Source organism: Lycium barbarum, chromosome 8 (genome assembly GCF_019175385.1).
Source record: "Lycium barbarum isolate Lr01 chromosome 8, ASM1917538v2, whole genome shotgun sequence".
Lineage (NCBI taxonomy): Eukaryota > Viridiplantae > Streptophyta > Magnoliopsida > Solanales > Solanaceae > Lycium > Lycium barbarum.
Window position 1 is genome coordinate 25,113,974 of NC_083344.1, and position 22,502 is coordinate 25,136,475.

At 36.7% G+C, this 22,502-nt stretch overlaps 1 protein-coding gene across 1 annotated transcript; it reads right to left on the bottom strand.

Moving 5' to 3' along the window:
- Positions 1-558: 558 nt before the first annotated feature.
- Positions 559-21,492, bottom strand: LOC132606056 (chaperone protein ClpB4, mitochondrial-like). The gene is made up of 10 exons (XM_060319370.1): positions 21,066-21,492; positions 19,567-19,785; positions 19,256-19,493; positions 17,238-17,433; positions 6,179-6,233; positions 5,389-5,539; positions 4,524-4,832; positions 2,686-2,951; positions 1,665-2,594; positions 559-1,063 (listed from the first exon to the last, which is right to left on the bottom strand). The coding sequence occupies exons 1-10, from the start codon at positions 21,309-21,311 to the stop codon at positions 752-754; spliced, it is 2,922 nt and encodes a 973-aa protein (XP_060175353.1). The 5' UTR covers positions 21,312-21,492; the 3' UTR covers positions 559-751.
- Positions 21,493-22,502: the final 1,010 nt, after the last annotated feature.

The following is a 22,502-nucleotide window of genomic DNA, read 5'->3' on the forward strand; positions in this document are numbered from 1 at the left end:
TCACAGGCTTTTATGTTAGCCTTGTTGGCTATAGTATTTATCTTTAAGACTTTGTTCAGTATCCCGCACTTTCAGTTAGTTATTCAGTTAGACTTTAGTAGATCAGCATGTGTTAGTTCTATTTTCTGCATTCAGTATGTTATGATACCACATGTCAATTCAGTCAACCAGTTGATTTGCTCGGTCACATGTAATCAAACACCGGGTGTTGTGTTACGTCCAGATCCAAGTTCGAAGCATGACAAGCTGACTACGTACAATTTTGACAAAAAGTTGTACACTTGTGTTAAGGCTCCCTAAGTAGCTTTAATAAAGTCGTCAGAGTGGAACCGTCTGAAGTTCTTGTTGCTACTCATAAGGTGGAAAGATGGCCGTTACTCTCTACCTTCAGCACTACAAAAGTTAGATTGGCAAGAGCAAAAGGAAAACCACGCTATGTCTTTTTGGAGTCGCACAACATTTTGTTACTGAATTAGATCAACTAACAATACATTCAATTTTTGGATTGCAATCTTTTTTGCTCATCCATTAGGAAAAACAACTCATGCAAGCAAACAATTAACAGAACATAAAGATAGGGCCACACTTCATAGAACGCTTGAAAATCCTTGCAAGTCCAGAATCAGAGTTCCCTCAGTTGGCACAGAAACGCGACAACAAGACCCTATTTCATTTATTGATGTTAAATTTACAAACTAGATCCATATCTAAGCATATACTTCATATATGTACACCTAATAGGTTTGATATGTCAATGGTTGGCAACCATTGCATCCATGTTGGAACCATTCTCAATTTTTCGTATCAACAGTCTCTTCTGGGGAGGAAGGTCCCTAGCCTGAGGTGAAGCATCAGCATCAACGATAATCATGTCTTCCTCGGTAAAATCTCCTCTTAAAACTCCCATTGCTACTTCATTCTCAACCATCTGCTGAATCACTCGTTTAACAGGCCGAGCTCCGTAGTTAGGGTCGAAGCCCATATTCGCCAACAGACTGATAGCTTCCTGTGTATAATGAAGATTAATTTTCTTCTGTTTGAGTCTATCTTTCACCCTTCTCAGCTGCAACAGAAAAACAACCTTCTTGTTAGGTTCTAAGAAGATTATGATGCAAATAGATAAGTTTATTCAACAAATATTCAGTCGATGATATTGTCAGGTAGCCTCATTAACTTTCATTCCCGTGAACCTCACCAACGTTACAGTATGGCTGCTGGAGTGATGCAGGTTGAAATATAGAAATAGACAAATAGTTTACCCAAATAAAGAAAACCAGAAACACAGAAGAGAGATCAAAATTAGGTTTTGTCTTTGAGCAAAGCTTAAACACCATATAAGACAATTATCTTTTAAATCATACTCTGTTATAGAACTACTACAAGAGCAGACACTAGATAGGATGCGCAGCGACAATCCGGTTCTCAAGCAAATGAGATGTACTTGCGTGTAATATTGAGTATAATGTGCAGTAAAAAACGTTTTTGCTCTCACTGAACAACTGAAATAAACAGATATACTGCACCACGGATAACTGCATGTAGTGCTTATAAAGTTCTTAAAATTAAAGTAATCAGAAAGCAGATGACACTGCAGCAAACAAAAAACAACGTAGAACAAAAATGTAAGAAGTCAGGAGGATCAGAATTCAACACATCTGTATTACCTGGAGCTCAACAATTCTGCTGACTTGCTTAAGGTCCAGAGGTTGGAAAACAATGTATTCATCAATCCGATTCATGAACTCGGGCCGGAAAGTCTGTCTTGCCAATTCAATAACCTGCCTTTTCATCACATCATAAACTGCCTCCTGGCTATCTTGAGTGTTCTGCAGAGTCTCAAGAATGTAATGTGACCCAATGTTTGATGTCATTATTACAACAGTGTTTGTGAAACTAACAGTCCTCCCTTGTGAATCAGTTATTCTTCCATCATCCAGCAATTGTAAGAGAATGTTAAAAACATCATGATGTGCTTTCTCAATTTCATCAAAGAGGATCACTGAGTAAGGCCTCCGACGGACCACTTCAGTAAGTTGCCCACCCTCTTCATATCCAACATAACCTGGTGGTGCACCAACCAACCGTGAAACAGCATGTTTTTCCATGTATTCACTCATGTCAATACGCACCAGAGCGTTTTCAGTATTGAAAAGGTAAGCAGCAAGAGCCTTTCCTAGTTCAGTTTTGCCAACTCCAGTGGGGCCCATAAACATGAAGCTTGCTATAGGACGATTTGGATCAGATAGGCCTGCCCTGGATCGCCTGATTGCATCAGCTACAGATTTTACTGCCATATCCTGACCAATAACTCTTTTGTGAAGTTCATTTTCTAAAAAGACAAGCTTGTCTCTCTCTGACTGCTGAAGGTTTGATAATGGTATACCAATCCACTTGCTAACAATTTCAGCAATATCTAGATCAGTTACTTCTTCACGAAGCAATGAACTCCCAGACTTTCGGTAGTCAGCCAGGTTTTTCTCTGCTTCTTGTAGCTGGCGTTGAAGGGAGATTAGGGTCCCATACTTGAGTTCAGCAGCACGATTCAAGTCATAATCACGTTCAGCAGCTTCCATCTCTAAGTTCACCCTGTCAATCTACTCAACCAAAAGCTTAAACAGTAATCATGAGAATACCAAGAAAAACTGCAACTTTGAATTGATCTCAGCATTAAAACCAAGAATTTACCTCCTCCTTTATAGAACGTATGCGTGTCATCAAAGCTTTCTCGTGTTCCCACTGTTCATTTAACTCTTTCTGCTTTTGCTTAAGGGATTCCAAATCACTTTCTATCTTGCTCAGTCTTTCTTTAGATGCTTTATCCGTGTCATTTTTCAGAGACAGTTTCTCCATTTCCAACTTCAGTACAGCCCTATCTATCTCATCCAATTCAGTTGGCTTTGAAGTGATTTCCATCTTTAGTTTTGCAGCAGCTTCATCCACAAGGTCAATTGCTGAAAAGTAGGAATAAAATATAAAGTGAGAAATGCTAAACAAAAGCATATCAAATTACAAGATCCAGCAATCCACTCAATGTAATAAGACATTTAAAGGAGCCATAAAAATAAGCAGCTTCTGCCCTGTAACTTTCTTAATTCATAAAACAATAGCAGCTCTACTAATTTGAAGATTTCCACTCTATCTAATTCATCAGGTGATTGGTCGGAAATATTCGAGATTTCAACATCTGGAACCTGTTCTTGAAACTAGGATATTCTTCTCCATAGGCTGATCTATAAATTAGATGCTAACACATCATTTTCCTACGTCAGATACGAGGCCAATTCTTATTACAGATGTTCTTTCCATCTAACTTGAAAATAAGCAGCCCTTAAGTTTACTTCCATGTCAAAGAAAGAAGATCATGTAGCCATCATTTTGTTCATTCGCAAAAAATAATAGAAGCCGAGATGCAAATGAGCATGGAGAGTTGTTTAAAAACATGCAAGGTGTAGAGGGGCGTACCCATTATCTACCGAGTTTCGAATCATACACCAGTAATGCTAGGGGATTTCTCAGTTATTAAAAAAACATGGATGGAGTTTCCCAGAACATTACAATGAAATGTTAAAATAGTTCTTGATGTTATGAAATCAAATATGCAGCTGAAACATATATGTCAAAGCCTTCCAAATGTGAGCATATAGAACTGATGGAAGGCATGAATAAGAATTCTGATTTGTGCAAAGTAGGAGCAATTAAAGGATCTTGATTTTGCAGAAAGTAAATGTAGTTTTAGTTCATAAATTGATGAAAATCCAAATCCCTAATGTTATAAATGAGGTAAATGTTACTGAAAGATGTGTCTCTTCCCCATTCTATGCAAAGCCTCTGTAACTAAAGTATGAACTTGGTCTTCATTAGTTTTTTTTTTTTTTTTAACCACTTCCTCTAAAGAAACTTCAACAAAAATGTGAGAAAGAAAATAAGATAGGAAGAAAGAGTTTAGTGAAACAACTTGAGTATTCCCTAAAGCCATTGGCATTTAAATAGTTAAGTGTACACGTTCTAAGAAAAGAAAGATAATTAAAAACATAAATACAGGGAGTAAATCTATCGGAAACAGCCTCTCTAGCTTCCCAAGGTAGGGGTAAGGCTGTATACACACCACCCTCCCAAGACCCCACTCGTGGGAGTACACTAATCCCCACCATAATGACATCTTTTGATTTTTCACATTAAAAAAAGATCAAACATGATTCACTAATTAACCTTATCAAGTTTTTGAAAACAAAATGAACTTTCAAAATGAACTACTCTACAACTAAACCTATCATATATGATCAAAGGTCTGAAATAAGATTCCATGGAAGCAGCGCTTGTCAGAGGTATTAATTGATGTAAAAAGGACTCACCAACTAATGAAGTTCCACTGAAAATTTTCTAAGCTTACAAAATTTACTGGAGGATACGGGACCTCAGCGATTAATCACTGCTCTCAAGGTGAGAAACTATCGCAAGGATTTAATAGGAACCAAACAGAAGATTTTCAGACAATTTGCAGTTCTAAGGATGAGTTAGCCTACCTTTGTCAGGCAAAAATCGCTCAGTGATATATCGATCTGCAAAAACTGCAGCTGACACAAGAGCACTGTCTGATATTTTAACACCATGATGCAGTTCATATCGTTCACGTAATCCACGAAGGATGGAAATTGCATCTTCCACAGATGGTTGGCCACAATATACTTGTTGAAATCTACGTTCTAGAGCAGGGTCCTTCTCAATGTACTTCCTATATTCATTCAAAGTGGTTGCTCCAATACATCTAAGTTCACCTCGACCAAGCATGGGTTTCAACAAATTCCCTGCATCCATGGCCCCGCTAGTAGCTCCTAAACACACAGCATAAACAAACACAATTTTTAGAATAAAACATATCATCATAATTTAACCAAGTAACACTCGCATAGGTACTAATATAAGCCAGCTACAAACAGAAGCTATATCTTGGGTATAAAGATGCTTTCTCCTCTACCTGGTTGCATGCATAAAGAACATCATCAATCATCTTTAATCAGCTTTGTGGAAATAAGAGAAATAAACCTAGTTCAATCATTTCCAAGGTCCAGGATCAAATTAACAGAGAAGTATACTTGGTCTAAGCATTACCGCAGTCCAAACTCAATTTAAAAATGGATCACCTAAAACACAATCGCAAAGCAATAGTGCTTTTAACCTCACTTGAGTCCACACATTGTGTTTCACAGAGACATCACATGACCTAAACGACAAACTTTGTATTGTTGAAGAATAAATATGCAAGGAGAAAAATCATCCAACAAAAAGAGACAGTCACCACTCGTTGTCAACCTTGAGATTTGAAAGCAGAGAAGCAGTTTGAGCCAGCAAGTTTCTTTAACATAGAAATTTAAAAATAAAATACCAAACCTGCACCAACTACAGTGTGTATCTCATCAATAAACAATATAATCTGCCCATTGGATGCAGAGACTTCCTTTAAAACGGCTTTCAACCTTTCCTCAAAATCTCCACGGTACTTTGCACCAGCAAGCAAGGCACCCATATCGAGAGAGATCAACTAAATAAAATGAAAAGGAAAAGCAAATCAAAGTACAGTATTAGCACTTAAAAAGTCGATCGCGAATCCTAATAGACAATTAGAGAATGAGGTGGGTTGTTTCCTTTTCTCCTCACCCTTCTCTGAGTGAGGGGGTGGGAGACTAGCTTATAAAGCACACTACCTTAGTTGATCAAAATCTAGTCTAAATTTGAGTGTAGGCATTATAAATGTTTCTCAGTATCACACTCCATTGGAAATTACTCCCACAAATTACTATGACAATGTCACTTTGCCATGCTGTTCATTTGAGTAAGAACAGCATCAATTGTGTTGAGCAGACTCATATCTTGAACAAAAATTATGTTCCAATAATACCGGGAGACCTAAAGAAAACCTAGATAGTTTTCGCCATACAAATGAATCACTGCAACAAGAGAAACACGACTTTTTCTAGGAAGCTACAGGTTAAGGCCTATACTTCTCAATAGAAAAGCAGCAAATTTTCAACTATCACCTTCCCCCAAAAAAATCAAATAGAAGAAAACAATCAAAATAGCACCACAAAATGCTCTCTTCAAAGAGAACTTCTTGTTTAATCCTTTTCACAATAAAATAAATTCAATTAAATTTAAGTAACAAGGAAGAGAAGTTATGTACCTTCCGATTCATCAAAGGTTCAGGAACATCTCCACGTACTATCCTTTGAGCTAATCTGCAAGGATAAGGAGCAAAAAGCATAATCATTCGAGTTAAAGAGCCCGTTTGGATTGGCTTATAAGTTGCTGAAAACAACTTATAAGCTGTTTTCAGCTTTTTTGAGTGTTTGGCTGGCCAGCTTAAAGCCATTTTGTGCTTAAAATAAGCTAAAAAAAAATAATTTGGCCCGTTTGGCTTAGCTTATCTAAAGCAGCTTATAAGCTGTTTTCAGCTTATAAGTTGCTTTTTTTAAGCTCATCCAAACAGGCTCAAAGTGTCATATAGATTTGGTTGATACCATCTTTCATCTCTTCCCTTTTTTTTTTCAACTTCTTTTAATGATTGTTAGAATACAAAATGAATCAAAGTAATTATAGGTTACTATTGCCTAGGCAGTGTTTTGGAAAGCGAGAAGCGAAAAAAGGGATGAGGGCTCGCTTCATCGAAATGAGAAGCAAAGCACACACTTTTTTCATCTGAAGCACAATTTAACACAAAAAATAAAAAAATATTAAATTTGTGTAGATAAATAACCGAGAACTCAATAGAAATAACATACTAAGCAAATCTTTCAATTCCTAAATAAAGGTAAATAATAGATGACGTGAACAATGCTACCAATTGCATAGGACTCCCAAGTACTAGCAAATGTTACAGGCTAACATTACCTTGGACCTATGTAAAAAGTTAAACCAAGCCACATAGAGACTCTACAAGCTACCACAAGTTTGGCATTCTATTGATTATTAAACAGAAATTTGAGGTCATCCAAATGGCTCTACGAGTCAACTCAATTTTACAGACTTACGAGCAAAGTAGTTTCAAATCATAGGGAAGTTAACATATAATTCATTGATTCACTAATGACAGCATTATTTTGAAAATATATACTTTTAAAATATGTCGAACGCATCCATCAGAACTATTCACTAAACCTTGTCAACTATCCAGATTCTGAAACGTATAGGCTGACCCTTAAGTAAGAAGTGTGATAACTACATTTCATTACCCAACAACTACTCACTAAATAAACACAAGGAACCATAGTAAACAAGAAAGATTATAATTGCTCCATACCATTCTACAATTACTAATTTTCAACAAGGGAAAAGGGTCAAATATACCCCTCTACTTTAGTTTATTGGCTAACTTTGCCCTTCGTTAGCCAAAGTGATCCAATATACCTCTCCGTTAGCCAAAGTGTTCACTTATCGATATTATATTAAAAGCATGAACTCCCTAACCTAAAAGTTAAATTACATAAATACCCCTATGAACCTAACTAAATTATAAATTGAAGAAAACAGCTACGCCAAGCAACTGCTCCTAACACAAATAGACGCTAGGCTAAGCAACAGGTGCAAACCCACCGTTTGGGGATATAGCCATCCATGTTCGTATATTATTCAATGGATTCTGAACAATTAAGCTATGCCTGTTGTCAAACTTAAAAAAACAAAAAAAATTAAAGATATTCCCTGTTCCGTTTTCTCTTTACTTTTTTTTTTTTTGAGAAGGTAACAGTTGTATGTATAGAGTAAACCAGCACATAGGTTGTGCTGAAAACCATATTTACATCAGGCAAAAGAAAACAACTGATCCAACATTCTAACAAGATCCTAGAATATCTACAATGGACTCGGTATCTTCTGGATATATCTGTTTACACCAAAAACAAAAAAGTCTAATGCAGTTCAGTTTGATCTTTAGTGCTTCATTACTGATGTCCTCAAAACACCTTGAATTCCTCTCTTTCCAAATTGTCCACCATATACAGGCTGGAACAACCCTCCATCTATCTTTGTCTACAGCTCCTAATCCTGCTTCCTCCCAGGTATATAGTACTTGAGTAATCTTGTTAGGCATTACCCAAGCCAAGCCCCTAAGGTTAACAAAAATCCTCCAAAGCTGATCTGTTATCTTGCATTGTAAAAACAGATGGCTGACTGTTTCAGCCTCTTCTCCACATAGATAGCATCTGGAACAAAGAGAGAACTTCCTCTTTTTAAGGTTTTCTTGGGTCAAAACAGCTTCCCTTGCCAACAACCAAGTGAAACAAGCTACTTTGTATGGTATTTTCACTTTCCATATATGCTTCCAAGGCCACTGTTGCACCTGTTGATTACCTTGGTTCAAAAATTTGTATGCTGAGTTCACTTTAAATATGCCTTTACTGTCTTCTTTCCACCATAGTTTATCTACTCCATCATGAATACCTTTGAATTCTTCCAGCTTTCTAAAGAATTCGGTGAGTGAATCAATTTCCCAGTCATTAAATTTCCTCCTAAACTGAGTGTTCCATCCTTGAGGAGTCCATGTTTCAACTACAGTTTTTTGTTGATGTACAACTAGCCCATAAATGTCAGGAAAGAGGTCCTTTAAACTTCTATTGCCCAACCATTTATCCTCCCAAAATGATGTTTTATCACCATTGTTTACCTGTACTGTTGCATGATTCCTCAGGAAAGGCCATAATACTCTTATGGATCTCCACAAACTAACTCCATAAGGAGTGTTCACCTCTTTGGTCATCCAGTTGCTTTCTTCACCATACTTTGTCTTGATGATGCTTCCCCAGTAAGATTGATTATCTTGAGCATACCTCCACAACCACTTTAGTTTAAGAGCTTTACTCTGCAATTTGAGATTCCTGATGCCTAATCCACTTTGTTTCTTCCCCAACATAACATCACACCATTTGACTAGATAGAATACCTTTTTGTCTTGATTACCTTGCCACATAAAATCCCTTCTAATCTTGTCAAGCCTTTGGATGGTCTCCACTAGAATGGGAAATAAGGACATCATGTAAGTTGGCAGTGCATCCAACACGGAGTTGATGAGAGTGACTCTGCCTCCCAGAGAAATATATTGTGATTTCCATCTAGTCAACTTCTTTTTACACTTTTCAATCACAGAATTCCAAATACTCATAGATTTTGATTTAGCACCTAAGGGCATTCCCAAATAAGTGGTCGGCAATGATCCAACTTCTCCTCCTAAAATCCCAGTCAACTCCTCCATATTAGACACTACATTGATTGGATACATGTGACTCTTTCTCCAATTAATGTGTAAGCCATAAACTCCTTCAAATAGCGCAGATGATCTTCATCAGCATCACAGAAAATTAAGGTATCATCTGCATATTGGAGATGTGTGACTTCCATGTTGGCAATTGAATTTGAATTTGTGGCCACCTCAAAACCTCTGATCCATTCATTGTTTCTTGCCACCTTAATCATATTGTTCAGGCCCTCCATGACTAGAATGAACAAGAAAGGAGACAAAGGGTCACCCTGCCTCAATCCTCTTTGAGAAAAAACCTTCAGGTGAGCCATTGATTAGGATGGAAAACTTGACAGTTGAGATGCAAAATCTTATCCATTTTTCTCCAAAGCCCATACATGACAGAATCTTCAATAGAAAACCCCAATTGACATGATCATATGCTTTTTCAATGTCTAATTTGCAAAGAATTCCCGGCTTTCCTTGTTTGATTCTCGAATCCACAGCTTCATTAGCAATTAAAATAGCATCCATTATTTGTCTCTCTTTAATAAAAGCCATCTGTTGGACATCCACCAGCTTGCTTATTACTCTTTTCAGCCTCTCTGTTAACACCTTTGAGATCAACTTTTAGACACTGCCTATAAGGCTAATGGGTCTAAAGTCTCTCAACTCCTTAGCTCCATTCTTTTTTGGGATCAAGCTTATATAGGTTGCATTATAGCTTTTCTCAAAAACTCCATGAGTGTGAAAGTTTTTGAAAGTTTCCATGATATCATGCTTCAAAACATCCCAACATTTAATGAGAAAGCCCATTGTGAAGCCATCTAGGCCAGGGGCTTTGTCCATGGCACACATCTTTATACATGACAACACCTCTTGTTCACTAAATTCACCTTGTAAAACAACATTTTCCTCTTCAGTGATGACAGGACAATTGTTCAAAGTCAATGATGGCCTCCACTCATAAGTTTCAGAGTACAGTTTCCGGTAGAAATCAACAATTTCCCCCTTGATTCTTACTGGATCTTCCACAACTTCATCTTGGATCACAAGCTAGTCAATATTGTTACTTCTCTTGTGTGCATTGGCCACTTTGTGGAAGAAACTGGTATTTTTATCCCCCTCTTTGAGCCATAAAGCCCTAGATCGTTGTCTCCATGAGATTTCCTCATTGTTAATGTGTTCATCATATTCCATCAAAAGAGAAGCTTTCAAAACTGATTCCTCTTCTGGTAATATTCTATTCTCTTGTATTGCATCAAAGGTAGCCAATTGACTCAAAAGTTGAGCCTTTTGCATTCCCAGATTTCCTTGATAAGTTTTACTCCAATCTTTTAGCTTGACTTTTAATGCTTTAACTTTGCAAGCTAAAATATAATCGGGTTTGCCTATGAAAATAAAAGAATTCCACCAATGTCTGATTCTTTCCACCAATGTCTGATTCTTTCCACAAATCCTTCTGTATTCAGCCACCAATTTTCAAATTTAAAATATGACTTGTTATGTTCCCAGATTCCACATTGAAGTGATATAGGGAAATGATCAGACTCCAGTCTCTGCAATACAGACTACTTGATATTCCTGAACCTGTCATCCCACTCTTGAGAGATTAGAATCCTGTCAATTCTAGAAGCAATTCTACTATTATCTCCCTTTAGCCAAGTAAAACATCCTCCTTCTAGTTGAAGATTCAAAAGTTCTATGTCTTCTATAAAATCTGAAAATTCCTCCATTGCAGGGGTTCTTCTTCTGCAATTCCTCCTCTCCGATGGAAATCTTGTGACATTAAAGTAATTCCTCTTCTCCGATGGAAATCTTGTGACATGAAAGTCACCACAGATAGCCCATGGACCCTCAAACATACCCCTAACAGCTCCTACTTCCTCCCACACATGCTCCCTCTCAAATCTGCAATTTGGAGCATATACTCCAGTTATGTGGCACTCAAAATCTTGAAGAAGTGCCACAAACTTGCAGGTTAGAGTATATGATCCAATTTCCAGAATATCCCCTCTCCAAGCTCTACTATCCCACAACATCAAAATTCCCCCTCTAGTGCCACTAGCTTGTAAACATGCAAATTTCACCCATCTCCCTCCCCATAATTCTTTGACAATCTCTTTTACATCCCCCACCAGTTTAGACTCCTGAAGACATATGATATCAGCGTTCCAATTATACAAATGACTCTGCACAATTCTTCTTTTATCCTTGTTGTTTAATCCCCTTACATTCCATGATACCAATTTGAGATTCATAGTAGAAAGTTTCCATCTTTTCCCCCGACTCTTTTCCCATCACTTTTGAAATTAACATCAAAAGAGATGAGCCCTTTAATTCTTGTATCCCTTGGTATCTAGGCCTCTTGATAGATGCCTCTGTCTCCATGAGCCTTGCTTGTCTGCAGCTATCTGTTTGCATCAATAATTCCCTTGCTTCCTCCTCATGCCCCTGGAAGTCGGCCCCAAAACATTTTCCCATTTTAGTCATGTTTTGTCGCATCCATGTTGATGTAGCCTTCTCTTTTTGAAGAATTAAACTCTGATCATCTTGGATTGGTTCTGCATCTTCCACCACCCATTCTTCAGTTCCTACTACATCTTGATCAATCACCGTGATGTGCTGCTCCTCAGGATATTGTGCCCCTTCTACAGAATTCACTCCAGTCAAAGATGTATGACATGTTCTTTTGCATGCCTTCTTCGGCTGATACTCTTTCCCCATAATTATTAAATCTTGCATGTGTCAAGTCCCTCGCCTCTGTCATCGTCACTGGAAAGACCTCCTGAATATTGAGGTTTTGTGGTTCTACTGCGAAAGGATCAAAAAAACCTTCTATACGTGTAGCAGTTAAGTCATTAAAAATGACTTGGGCTGCTCTATGTTTTCCAGACCATTTTTTACTCACTTTGGGCCTATTGTCCTGGCCCAATAGTCGAAATAAACCCTTTATGGCCTCCATCTCCTTTGCACGTGCCTTTAAATCCCAATTAAAATTTTGAACAGCGGTTTCTGAGCACCCCACATGCTCTTTCAGTACTTCCTCTGATAAAAGCCTGCTCCCCTGTCCTTTTTCTTCAACATGTAAAGCTTTTACCCTAAAGTCTGAAGAATCCCCAAATCCAGCAGTTTCTTCCATCAAGTTCACCATCGCCGGCGCCACTGGTTCAAAATGAACCTTCTTTTCAGCCCCAACAGGAATGTAGAACTTGATCCCTTCTCTTTCTATTGTCACCTCATTGGGGCAATTCCGACCGTCACCGGAAATTTGAATTCTTCCCACTTTAGATGGTTTTTCAGCTCTGTTTCTTCCTCAGTGGAGACCCATCCACCACAAAGATTCCCAATTTCAATGAAAATTTTCTGTGACCAAAGCTGAAGAGGGATACCCAATGCTCGAATCCAAGTGGTGGTTGTGTTCTGCGATGATGGTGCACATCCAACAAAGGAGTTCCACCATTGAAGATGAAACTTGGACTTTTTCCATCGCCACTCCTTCTGAATGATCTGCTCCGCCATGTTTCTGTTTGGGAACTCGAACAAGAACATATTCCCGGTCATCTCGTAGATATTGATCCCAATCACTGCCTTCCATGTGAAGGAGGACCACTTCCTGATGTCTGACAGAGTGGGAGTCTCTGTCTCATCTTCTCCAACAGCTCCAACAATACACCTTTTGAACAGGCCATTATCCTTTACCCCCTGCGGCTCTGTGATTCGAATATCTCCTTTGTTCGATGTGACTGTTGATTCTCGAAGGGTATTGGATTGCCATTTACATTCTCGGACTGCTTTGACGAAAGGATAATCCTCCTTAAATGCTCTGGGAGGCTCTTCAATCATCACTTGTTTGGAGCATTTAATGAACCTTTCTATCTTAAATGCTATCTCACTCCACCCTGCATTTAAGTCCAGCTCAGGGATTATAATAACAGATCTTTCCATTCCATGAAGTGAGAGAATACTCATATATCTGCCATGATCATTGTATTTTCTAGTACAGAGAAGTTCTGTTAGTTTTTCCTTAGTTTTCCACCTCCTGGTTGAATTCTTCCCATCCTTGGAGGCTTCCTTGAGGATGTTACAGATCCACTTCATAGTCAAGATACTCATGGTGGATCTTCTCATCATATTACGGCTTCTTTCAACCCATTCGAACCAGGTGTCTCTTCCAACTGAACATCTAGTAATGTCAAAAGACTTGAACCCCGCGTTGAAATATATTCTGTTTTCTCCCATGTCAGACAAACACAAACTCAACCAAGCAGAGAATAGAAGGATTAAAACTCAAAAGGAAAAGAGGAAGAGAGCTACCACAGAGTGTGGTAGCTGGGAGAGATGATGAAATGGATAGAATTGTGGGTACCAGAACTCGCAGGTGTGGGGAGTGAGGTCGGAAAAGCTTATAGAGAGGGAGAGAAGATAGGAAAGAGTTCTGGGTGGCCGGAAAAGTTACTGAATCAGAATGGAAAGAAGAGAGAGATTTGGAGAAGGTTCTGGATGCTAGGATATAAAATCTGGTTCATATCTAAGGAGAGAGAATGTCGGAAAAAGGTGCAGGTAGGTTGGAAAAGGTGCAGGTTCATATCGGATCAGTGAGACAGATGATCAGAGGGAGGTTTAGAAGAGAGAGAGAGAGAGAGAGTTGGGGTAGAGTTTTTGGGACTTAACTCGGGATCCCGTTTTCTCTTTACTTTTTTTCACGTGGCATCTCTTTTTCTTCTCTAACTAATCTTCGGACAACAACTCCATATTTTACGTTAGGATGGAAAGCCTGAGTTTGAAATTTTTAGACGGTGACCATGGACTCAGGACAAACTGAAGTTCGTTCTGCTAAAAAAGGAAGACTTGTATAAATAACCATTGGGTACATTCTTATGCATTCATGTTTTATGTAACATTCAAAATTCAATAGGCAAATGTGATTAATTTGATAGAATGCTTTTGAAAGATATTTAAGTTCAAAAAAATTAGACAGTATTTTATGTCAGGAATACTCTTACTAATTAACCTAAGCAAATAATTCAATAAGAAAATTCTATATCTATCACCATTTTTGTAATTGGTAGGATTCAAATCTAAAAAACCAGAAATGCACATGGAATTATTTTCATCAGATAGATAGATCCATGCTTGATAGAATGCCAGGCTTGGAACAACTGATGATCTTGTTTCATGGTTTCTCTACAACATACTGCTTTAAATGTTGTATATATAGTGAAGAGCCAACAAATTGTTGGCAAGATTATTAATAGGCAATTAATCAAGACAAGTTATCAAGTATCTAGATAGATTTTAATTTAAGTCCCCTTATCTAATTAAGTCGAAGGTATTGGCATATACAATGTACTATTTATTTATTTTTTTTCTTTAAACTGCATTCATGTTATTGTCCATGATAATGACAATAATGACGATGTGTGTGAGCTTAAATTCTTTATTTTACAATAACATACATAGAATATTTATTTATTTTTCATTATTCAAGGAATATTAAAGTCTATCATCTTTTTACGGATATTTTGGACTAACACCTAACTTTGGGAAAGAAAATATCTATTTGCAAAGTATTGTAATTGATTGGAACAAACTTTCAAAGTTTGACATTTATTTATTTTTTAAAAATTATTTAAAAGTTATTATTCTTTTGCTTACGATTTAACACTGCATTCAATATTTGTTGTTCTGTAATATTCTATAAGGTCACTTGGATTAATCGGTCACACAATCAAAAAGATATATGCTTTTTAACTAATTAGAATTATTTCAATACGGTTACTCACTAAAATAATGGTAATAGCTATCAACAAGGGTTGTGGTAGAGTGACAAGTATTTCTTCATCCTTAATTAGAGCTCTCAGGTTCAAGTCTCTTGAATACGAAGCCGTCTTTCTTAGGGAGTGGTTTGCCCCCAAATATGGGACTTACTTACCGGTGCGAATTCGAATTTAGTTGAGTTCCAATATGAATACCAACAAAGGGGAATCACAAAATAATGCAATAAATAGCTATTTTCAAAAAAACATATTCCAGTTTTAATGATTATTTTACATCATTGTATATGTCAAACAAGAATTTTAATGCTAATAGAAAGTACAAAACTCATCTTATATTATTACTGTTACACTGCTTTTACTTTGTCCATCTAACCTTCTCCGGTTGAGCTAAAATGTCAACACAAATAAATTAGCAAAATAAATGCATACATACTAGGAAGTTTTTTGCCTTTTTCTTTGACATATCACACTTGTGCTATTTATTAAGAAAAAGTTAAAAGAGTTTTAAAAAATTATGTTTTAGTGAAATATTAACATAACTCCTACATACATAAGGGGAAAAGCAATAGATGGGGCAAGGCACAAATGAACGCACTTTAGTCCAGAAACGCACAATTAAAAGGGAACACAACAATTGGACTTGTAATATGTAATTTAAAAATAAAGATAAATTCAAAACAAAGGAACAAACAAAAAATATTGAAAAGCTTACAACTGATAGAATATTTATTTTTAGTATGAGTACATGGGGTATGAGTACATGGGTGATAGATTGTTTTGTGTTGAGATGTTTGACATCTTTTCTTTTAAAGAAATTTAACTCATTTAGCCAACAAAGAAGTCACCGTATGAGGATTCACATTGATACTTCTACTTTATTCTTTTATGTATAATTTTTTGTTCAAATATTTATTTTGATAATATTAATTATATTTTATATGACTAGGTATCACGTGCAACGCACGTGTCGAAAAACTTGCACCCTTAAGTGGATGGAAATCCCTAATTCAACTAAAATTATTCATTTAATTAAAAATACCCATGCCCTGTGTTATAACCTGCCCCGACCCACAAAAAATAATTTCACCCTACCTAAATATATCCCTTTGAATTGAAAACAAGAAACAAAACACACCCAATAAAAAAAAGGTAAATCAAGAACAAATACAAATTCACAAAAAATGGAGTAAAAATAAAAAACAGAACACACCCGTAACACCAAAGTGAAAAAAGAACATACCCAATAAAAGTAATTGAATTTAGAATTAGATTGAAAACAAGAAACAAAACACACCCAATTAAAAAAAAAAAAAGTGTAATTCAAGAACATATACAAATTCGCATAAAAATGGAGTAAAAACAAAAAACATAACACACCCACGACACTAAATTAAAATTGAAGAATAAAACTCAAATTAGAATCTGAAAAAGAACTCAGAAATGGATGATTCAATGTTTTCCAAAAAAACAAAGTGTAAATCGAGAACAAATACAAATGGAGTAAAAAAACAAAACACAACACTAAACTAAAATTAAAGAACAAAAATAAAATCAAAATCAGAAAAAGAACTCACAAAAACTGATGATTCAATGTTTTCCCCAAAAAAAAAAAAAAAGTGTAAATCAAGAACAAATACAAATTCACACAAAAATGGAGTAAAAAAAATAGAACACACCCAAACACTAAATTAAAATTGAAATTAAAAGAAAAAAATCGGATTTCCATCGTAAAAGAACTCACAGAAATCGATGAATTAATTTAGATGGGGTAAAATTATTTTTTGTTGGACCAGGCGGGTTATAATATGGGGCATGGGTATTTTTAATTAAATGGGAATTTTGGCTGAATTGGAAATTTCCATCCACTTAAGGGTATAAGTGAACACTTTGGCTAACGGAGGGGTATATTTGATCACTTTGGCTAACGGAGGGCAAAGTTAGCCAATAAACTAAAGTAGAGTATTTGACCCTTTTCCCTTTCAACAATTCCACAACATATCCTAACTTATTTCAAATTCAAACAGTCAACAGTAATAACGTATTATCCAGAAGCTATATATATGAGCAATAAGTTTTTCCTGTAAATCCCACACAGAGTCTGCCAAATAATCAAGCTTTTTCAGTACTGTTTGGAGTGTTTTCAACTGAACCAGGATCCAGACCACATAAATATAAAAGAAAAACATAGTCATGCATCACTCAGTGAGACCATAAAAGGCTAGATATCATACCCTTCTGCAATTGCAGTTTTCCCCACTCCAGGTTCACCAATAATAACAGGATTGTTCTTTGTCCTCCGACTTAATATTTGGATGCAGCGCCGTATTTCATCATCTCTTCCTATCACCGGGTCAAGTTTACCACGTCTGGCAAGTTCAGTTAAGTCACTTCCATATTTATCTAGTGCCTCATATTTTCCCTCTGGATCTGAAAAGAGTTAGAATGCGATGTATTAGCAGCAACCGGAAAAATGAGTGACACCTCAAAGCACTGTCGTCAGCAATTTCGATATCTAGTAGCAGACAATAACGAAGCAAAGGCACAGAGAGCACTACATATCTCATCATGTTATGAAAGTTCTACAACAGATACAATTTTCCTTTGTGCGAATCAGACAACATTATGTTCATCTTCTACTTTTGGAGAGAAAGAACAGGATTTAAAAACTGAACATCAGGCATTGTCAAGGCTGCTCAGCTTCATTGAACAAGGTAGGAGACATTCATCAACCATGGCGAATAGCTGTATGATGGCAAAAATGAGAACAACAGCAACCTTTTCCATTTCTTCAAGATACTAAAGCCAGTGAAGAAAACTTGATTGTGGGATAGTATCATATTATGGCTTAGATCAAACTAGAGGAAATAATCAAGTATTTTCCATCATTTCCATCATTTTGATCGAGCTCTAGTTAGTGGGATAGTGTCACAATGACGGCTTAGTCAAGAATTCTACTGGTGTTTTGTATGAAAGGGTGAGTTGGAGAAAAACAGAGGGAAAGTCATATCCTGATATGGAATTCTTTAGATCTTAGATTACTCCGTTTGTTTCAATCCTGTAAACCATGTTCTAAGAATTGAACCAATGCCAGGAGTGTGTGTAGTCGTCTCAGTTATGATTTGTCTCCAACAAAACCATCAAAACATGATGATTTACTTAAGACAAATAGAAACATGACAGGATGAGTTTAACTGTCTTGCCACTCTCTAATAACGTAAGCAAGTAGGAACAGCAATGAGGTGCCATTGATGGTCTTGGCACTGATAAAGCTTTAATCTTAATTCTGACTATAATCAAATTTCATCAAGTTTCACTGCTCCTTTCTTGGAAGATGTCACCATCAAGCTATTACGTACCTCATAGATACTGTTGGTAAATAATGAAGTAATAACATCTCTAGCAGCTGTGCATAATGGACTTCCACGACAAACATGGTTCTTGCAAAGAAAAAGGAAAACGTCTTAAACCTCACGGCACTTGCACATTCCGTTTCAAGTCTGGCTATACCCAAGATACTTGTTGAACTTAAATGGTCAACAACCACACAGCAATCAATCTGCTAACCAACCTATGCATACGATTCAAACATCTAGAGAGGAGTCTTTCCTTTACTTGAGCGGAGGATAAAAACTCATTCTTTTACCTTGTTAGGAGCAAAACACAGTTATTAATTGCAACTATCAAGCTGCAAAACAACCACCTTATTCTAGCATCTCCCACTCTAATTCCTTTGCTTGTTTGACCAGATCTTTACTCATAAGCTCATGGATACCAAATTACACAGTGCATCTGGTCGTATTTTGTGTTAATAGTAACTTAAACTTACTTCTTTTACTCTCTCTACAATATTGCCAATGAAACTTTTACTGTAGTTATTATTAAAGGAATAGAAGACGCATTCTACCTTTTGATATCAAAGTCAGACTTCAAATTCATAGTTAATTTCAAGTTCACGTGGATGGAATATAATACCAGCTACTTGGTATTAGCTTTTTTAGCCATGTATATGAAATACAATGAGCTCTAACTACCTTACAAGACTTCACTGCCAACAAGCAAAACTAAGTGTCGATGACAAACCCAGAGAGACAATATTGCATGATTATGAAAGAAAATCCACCCAATCAACCAAAGTAAGGATTGTCTCATATTGTGATAAAGCTATACCATTCAACTAGAATGAATAATACCAGAAGAGACATGGCTATGAAACTTGAAACTACATTTATATCTATATATGCATACATACTCGGATCAGTTACTCTCTGATTTCCACGAACAGCATTGACAGCATCCTTCAAAGCCTCATCTGTAAGATGGAGATTCCTAAGTAACTTTTGACCAAATCTCTTGTCTGAAAGAAAAGCTAACAACATATGCTCCACAGACACAAAGGAATCTCCCATTTCCTTCTTATGCTTCTTCGTATTCTCTAGGAGGGAACTAAGATGTGACCCTAATATTGGACCACTAGTATCACCGGCAACCTGCGAGAAAAAAGATCTGATGCTCTATTCCAAGAACTCATCAGAATTCACAATCAGTCTCCATTTTTCATACCTTCGGCTGCTGAGATATAAAGTTATCTGTTTCTTGCAGAACTGATGTGTTGTCCAACCCAGCCTTTGTGAGTATTCTTCGAGCCAACCCATCCTTCTGCTCCAAAAGAGCTTTCATTAAGTGCTCAGTCTCAACTACTTGTTGCTTGCTCGTCCGTGCCGCTTCTACAGCACCAACAATGCCCTCAAGAGCCATCTCGGTGTAGTCCGTATTATTTATCTGCTAAATTTTCACACTAATTAATATAGGAAACAAACAAACAAACAAACTATTGGCAGAACCACCTAAAGTTAACAAAAATTAAATATAACCAAGCATCAAGTGAAATCCAAGAGAATACAAATGACATTATGGTGTCAATACATATCTACAATCATGGTGCTGCTCATGTTAGAGAATGCCTGGGAGACCAATGGACCTTAATCAAAAAGGCTGTTTTAATCTGCAGAACCCCCTTTGTATTGTTCGATATCACATCAAAGCTTCCTTGTTTAAGAGGATATAACATAGTTGAGAAAAGCAGATATCCTTTCATTCAATCCATTCCTTCTTAGCCTCAATAGTAGACACTAGAGTAGCTTTTATGGCAACACCAATTGTAGTCAAATGAAATGTACGGCCGAACAAAGAAGTAAACTGACAGCCTCGGGTGAAACAACTATCACAAAAGTCTAGTTAATTGCTGTGTTTATACAGAATGGGAGAAATACAGGGTGGTGCTCCACCTAACTGTCAAAAAATAGAAGGTAGGATATCAAATTCTATGTACACCTACAAATGTGGCATGATTAAGTATGTACTGATCTTCAAATGCCACTATATTTTGCATACATAGTAGTTTATAGTAGAGTCTACTTAGCTACTAATATCAGTCGAAGCCAAGCAGTTCATACTTGCAGTAAAAAAAATGACTGCCCAGCAATACAGATTTAAAGCATCCACTCTGCACAGAAAAGCAGGAAGAGATATTTCCAGAAAATATTTTTAAATTTTTGCATGTATGGTTGGTCAAAATTTTGGAAAATATTTTCTCCAAGAAAACAAGTTCATTAAGAATCAGTAAAGTAGAAGTATGGAAAACAAGCTCCACAAGTGACATTCCACTATGATTGTGTCCTCCCGACCCTCCAAAACACCTCATCTTCATCCCCACCCCCTTAGCCCCATATTCACCACCTCACACCCCTACCCCCACACTACGTCCCATAGTTTTTGTTTAGATTATATACAAATACTTTTATGATAATATTTTTGGCTGAACACAAAAAAATGAGACTCGGCACGTTGTTGTAGCACCAAACACAAGAAAATAAGTAAGAAGCCCTCATTTTTCTGGAGACATTTTCCATCACACCCTAAGCCCAGTTCCAAAACAGGATCAAATGAGAAAATTGTATTCTGGCTGACATTATCTAGACAGAGATTATTTCAATCCGCAGCTAAAGCTGAATAAAAGTCTGTATTAGCATTTCAGGGTATTAGGAAGAAGAAAAGCGTACCTGTCCAGAGCTAGCAGCAGTAGTGGAGTAAGAGCCAAACAAACTTGTACCAAACACCTCATAATAATTCCTCCAAACATTAGAACTAACCGCACTTCTTCTTTCGGCAATAAAAACAAACCCATTGCTACTGTTGCCGCCAAGCATTCTATTCTCAGAGAGACGAGAAAGTGGTGGACGACACTGAGACAGTACACGCGAACGAGACGCCTTCAAGGCCACCACAGCAGACCTCCGTGTTGCCATTATTAGACTGACAATAATTCTTAATGTTTCAAACTCGGGGGTTTTTTGTCTAGCGATTGCGCTTATCTGAGAAGCTTGGAGAAGAGGCAAAAACAAAACTCAAAAGTGGAAGACTCTAGAATATTCCAAGCTAAGGTGGTTTTCCGGAAGCTTGGAGAAGGACCAAAACAAATTCAAAGCTACCTTGTTATTTATTTTGAATTAACTAATATATATATTACTATTACTTTACTTTTGTTATAAAATATATATGTGAATGTCCATATTATCTAGGTTTTCCACATGTCCTAAATAAGAGTAGGTACATGTACATTTGGTGGCATGTATGAAATGAAGAAAATGAAGCAACACAAGTTTGATTTTAACTCTTGGTGTTGTCATTGATGACTTCATCAAGAGATTTACCATCTCTATAAATAGATGGTTAAGTTCTCAATTTGGAATGAGATATCAATAAGAAGTGAAATACAATCTCTCCCTCCTTTCTACAAAGTTATTAGTTTGCTTCTCTTGTTTATTTCCAATTATGTAGTTTTATAACACGTTATCAGCACGAGACTCTGCCATATTGGTCATGTGCTTTAGAAAGATCGAAGCAACTCAAAATTCAGCCAATGATGAAATCCTTCTACTATTTATAAGATAAGTATTAATTACTTATGCTCTTTGGTTCCTTTGAGCTTGAATAAATATGTCCATCACCTATGATTATAATTACGTGTTTTAGTCTAGTGATGCAGGTACAGTTTTATTTGGATACAATCTCGTGAGATTGGAGAGAAATATATTCTCTATATTTTATATCTAATGGTGCTTCTTTTGATAAGGATGAGTCAAGGTCCTTATTGGTGGACAATTTCACCCCCAGTTACGTATCTATTTAATTCTTATGTGTAAGATGTGTGTATTGTGCTAGTGATCTGCAGGTGACATGGTGATACTCCTCAAAATATAGTCCTGCCATGCGTCAGCATGAGTTTGTCAGAATTGGGTATAAGGATGGCCCGGTACAAGAAATATAGCACCAAACATTCCAGCAAACTAGAGCCATGCTCATTGCTGGATGTGTTCCAGCTAGATTCTTTGAATTTTACATGAGGATGTCAAAAAAAAAAAATCAAACATCCTTTTTATAATCTAGCCATGTTCATCAGGTAACGTCTTTACCTTGTTTATTTTTTGTGGATTTAT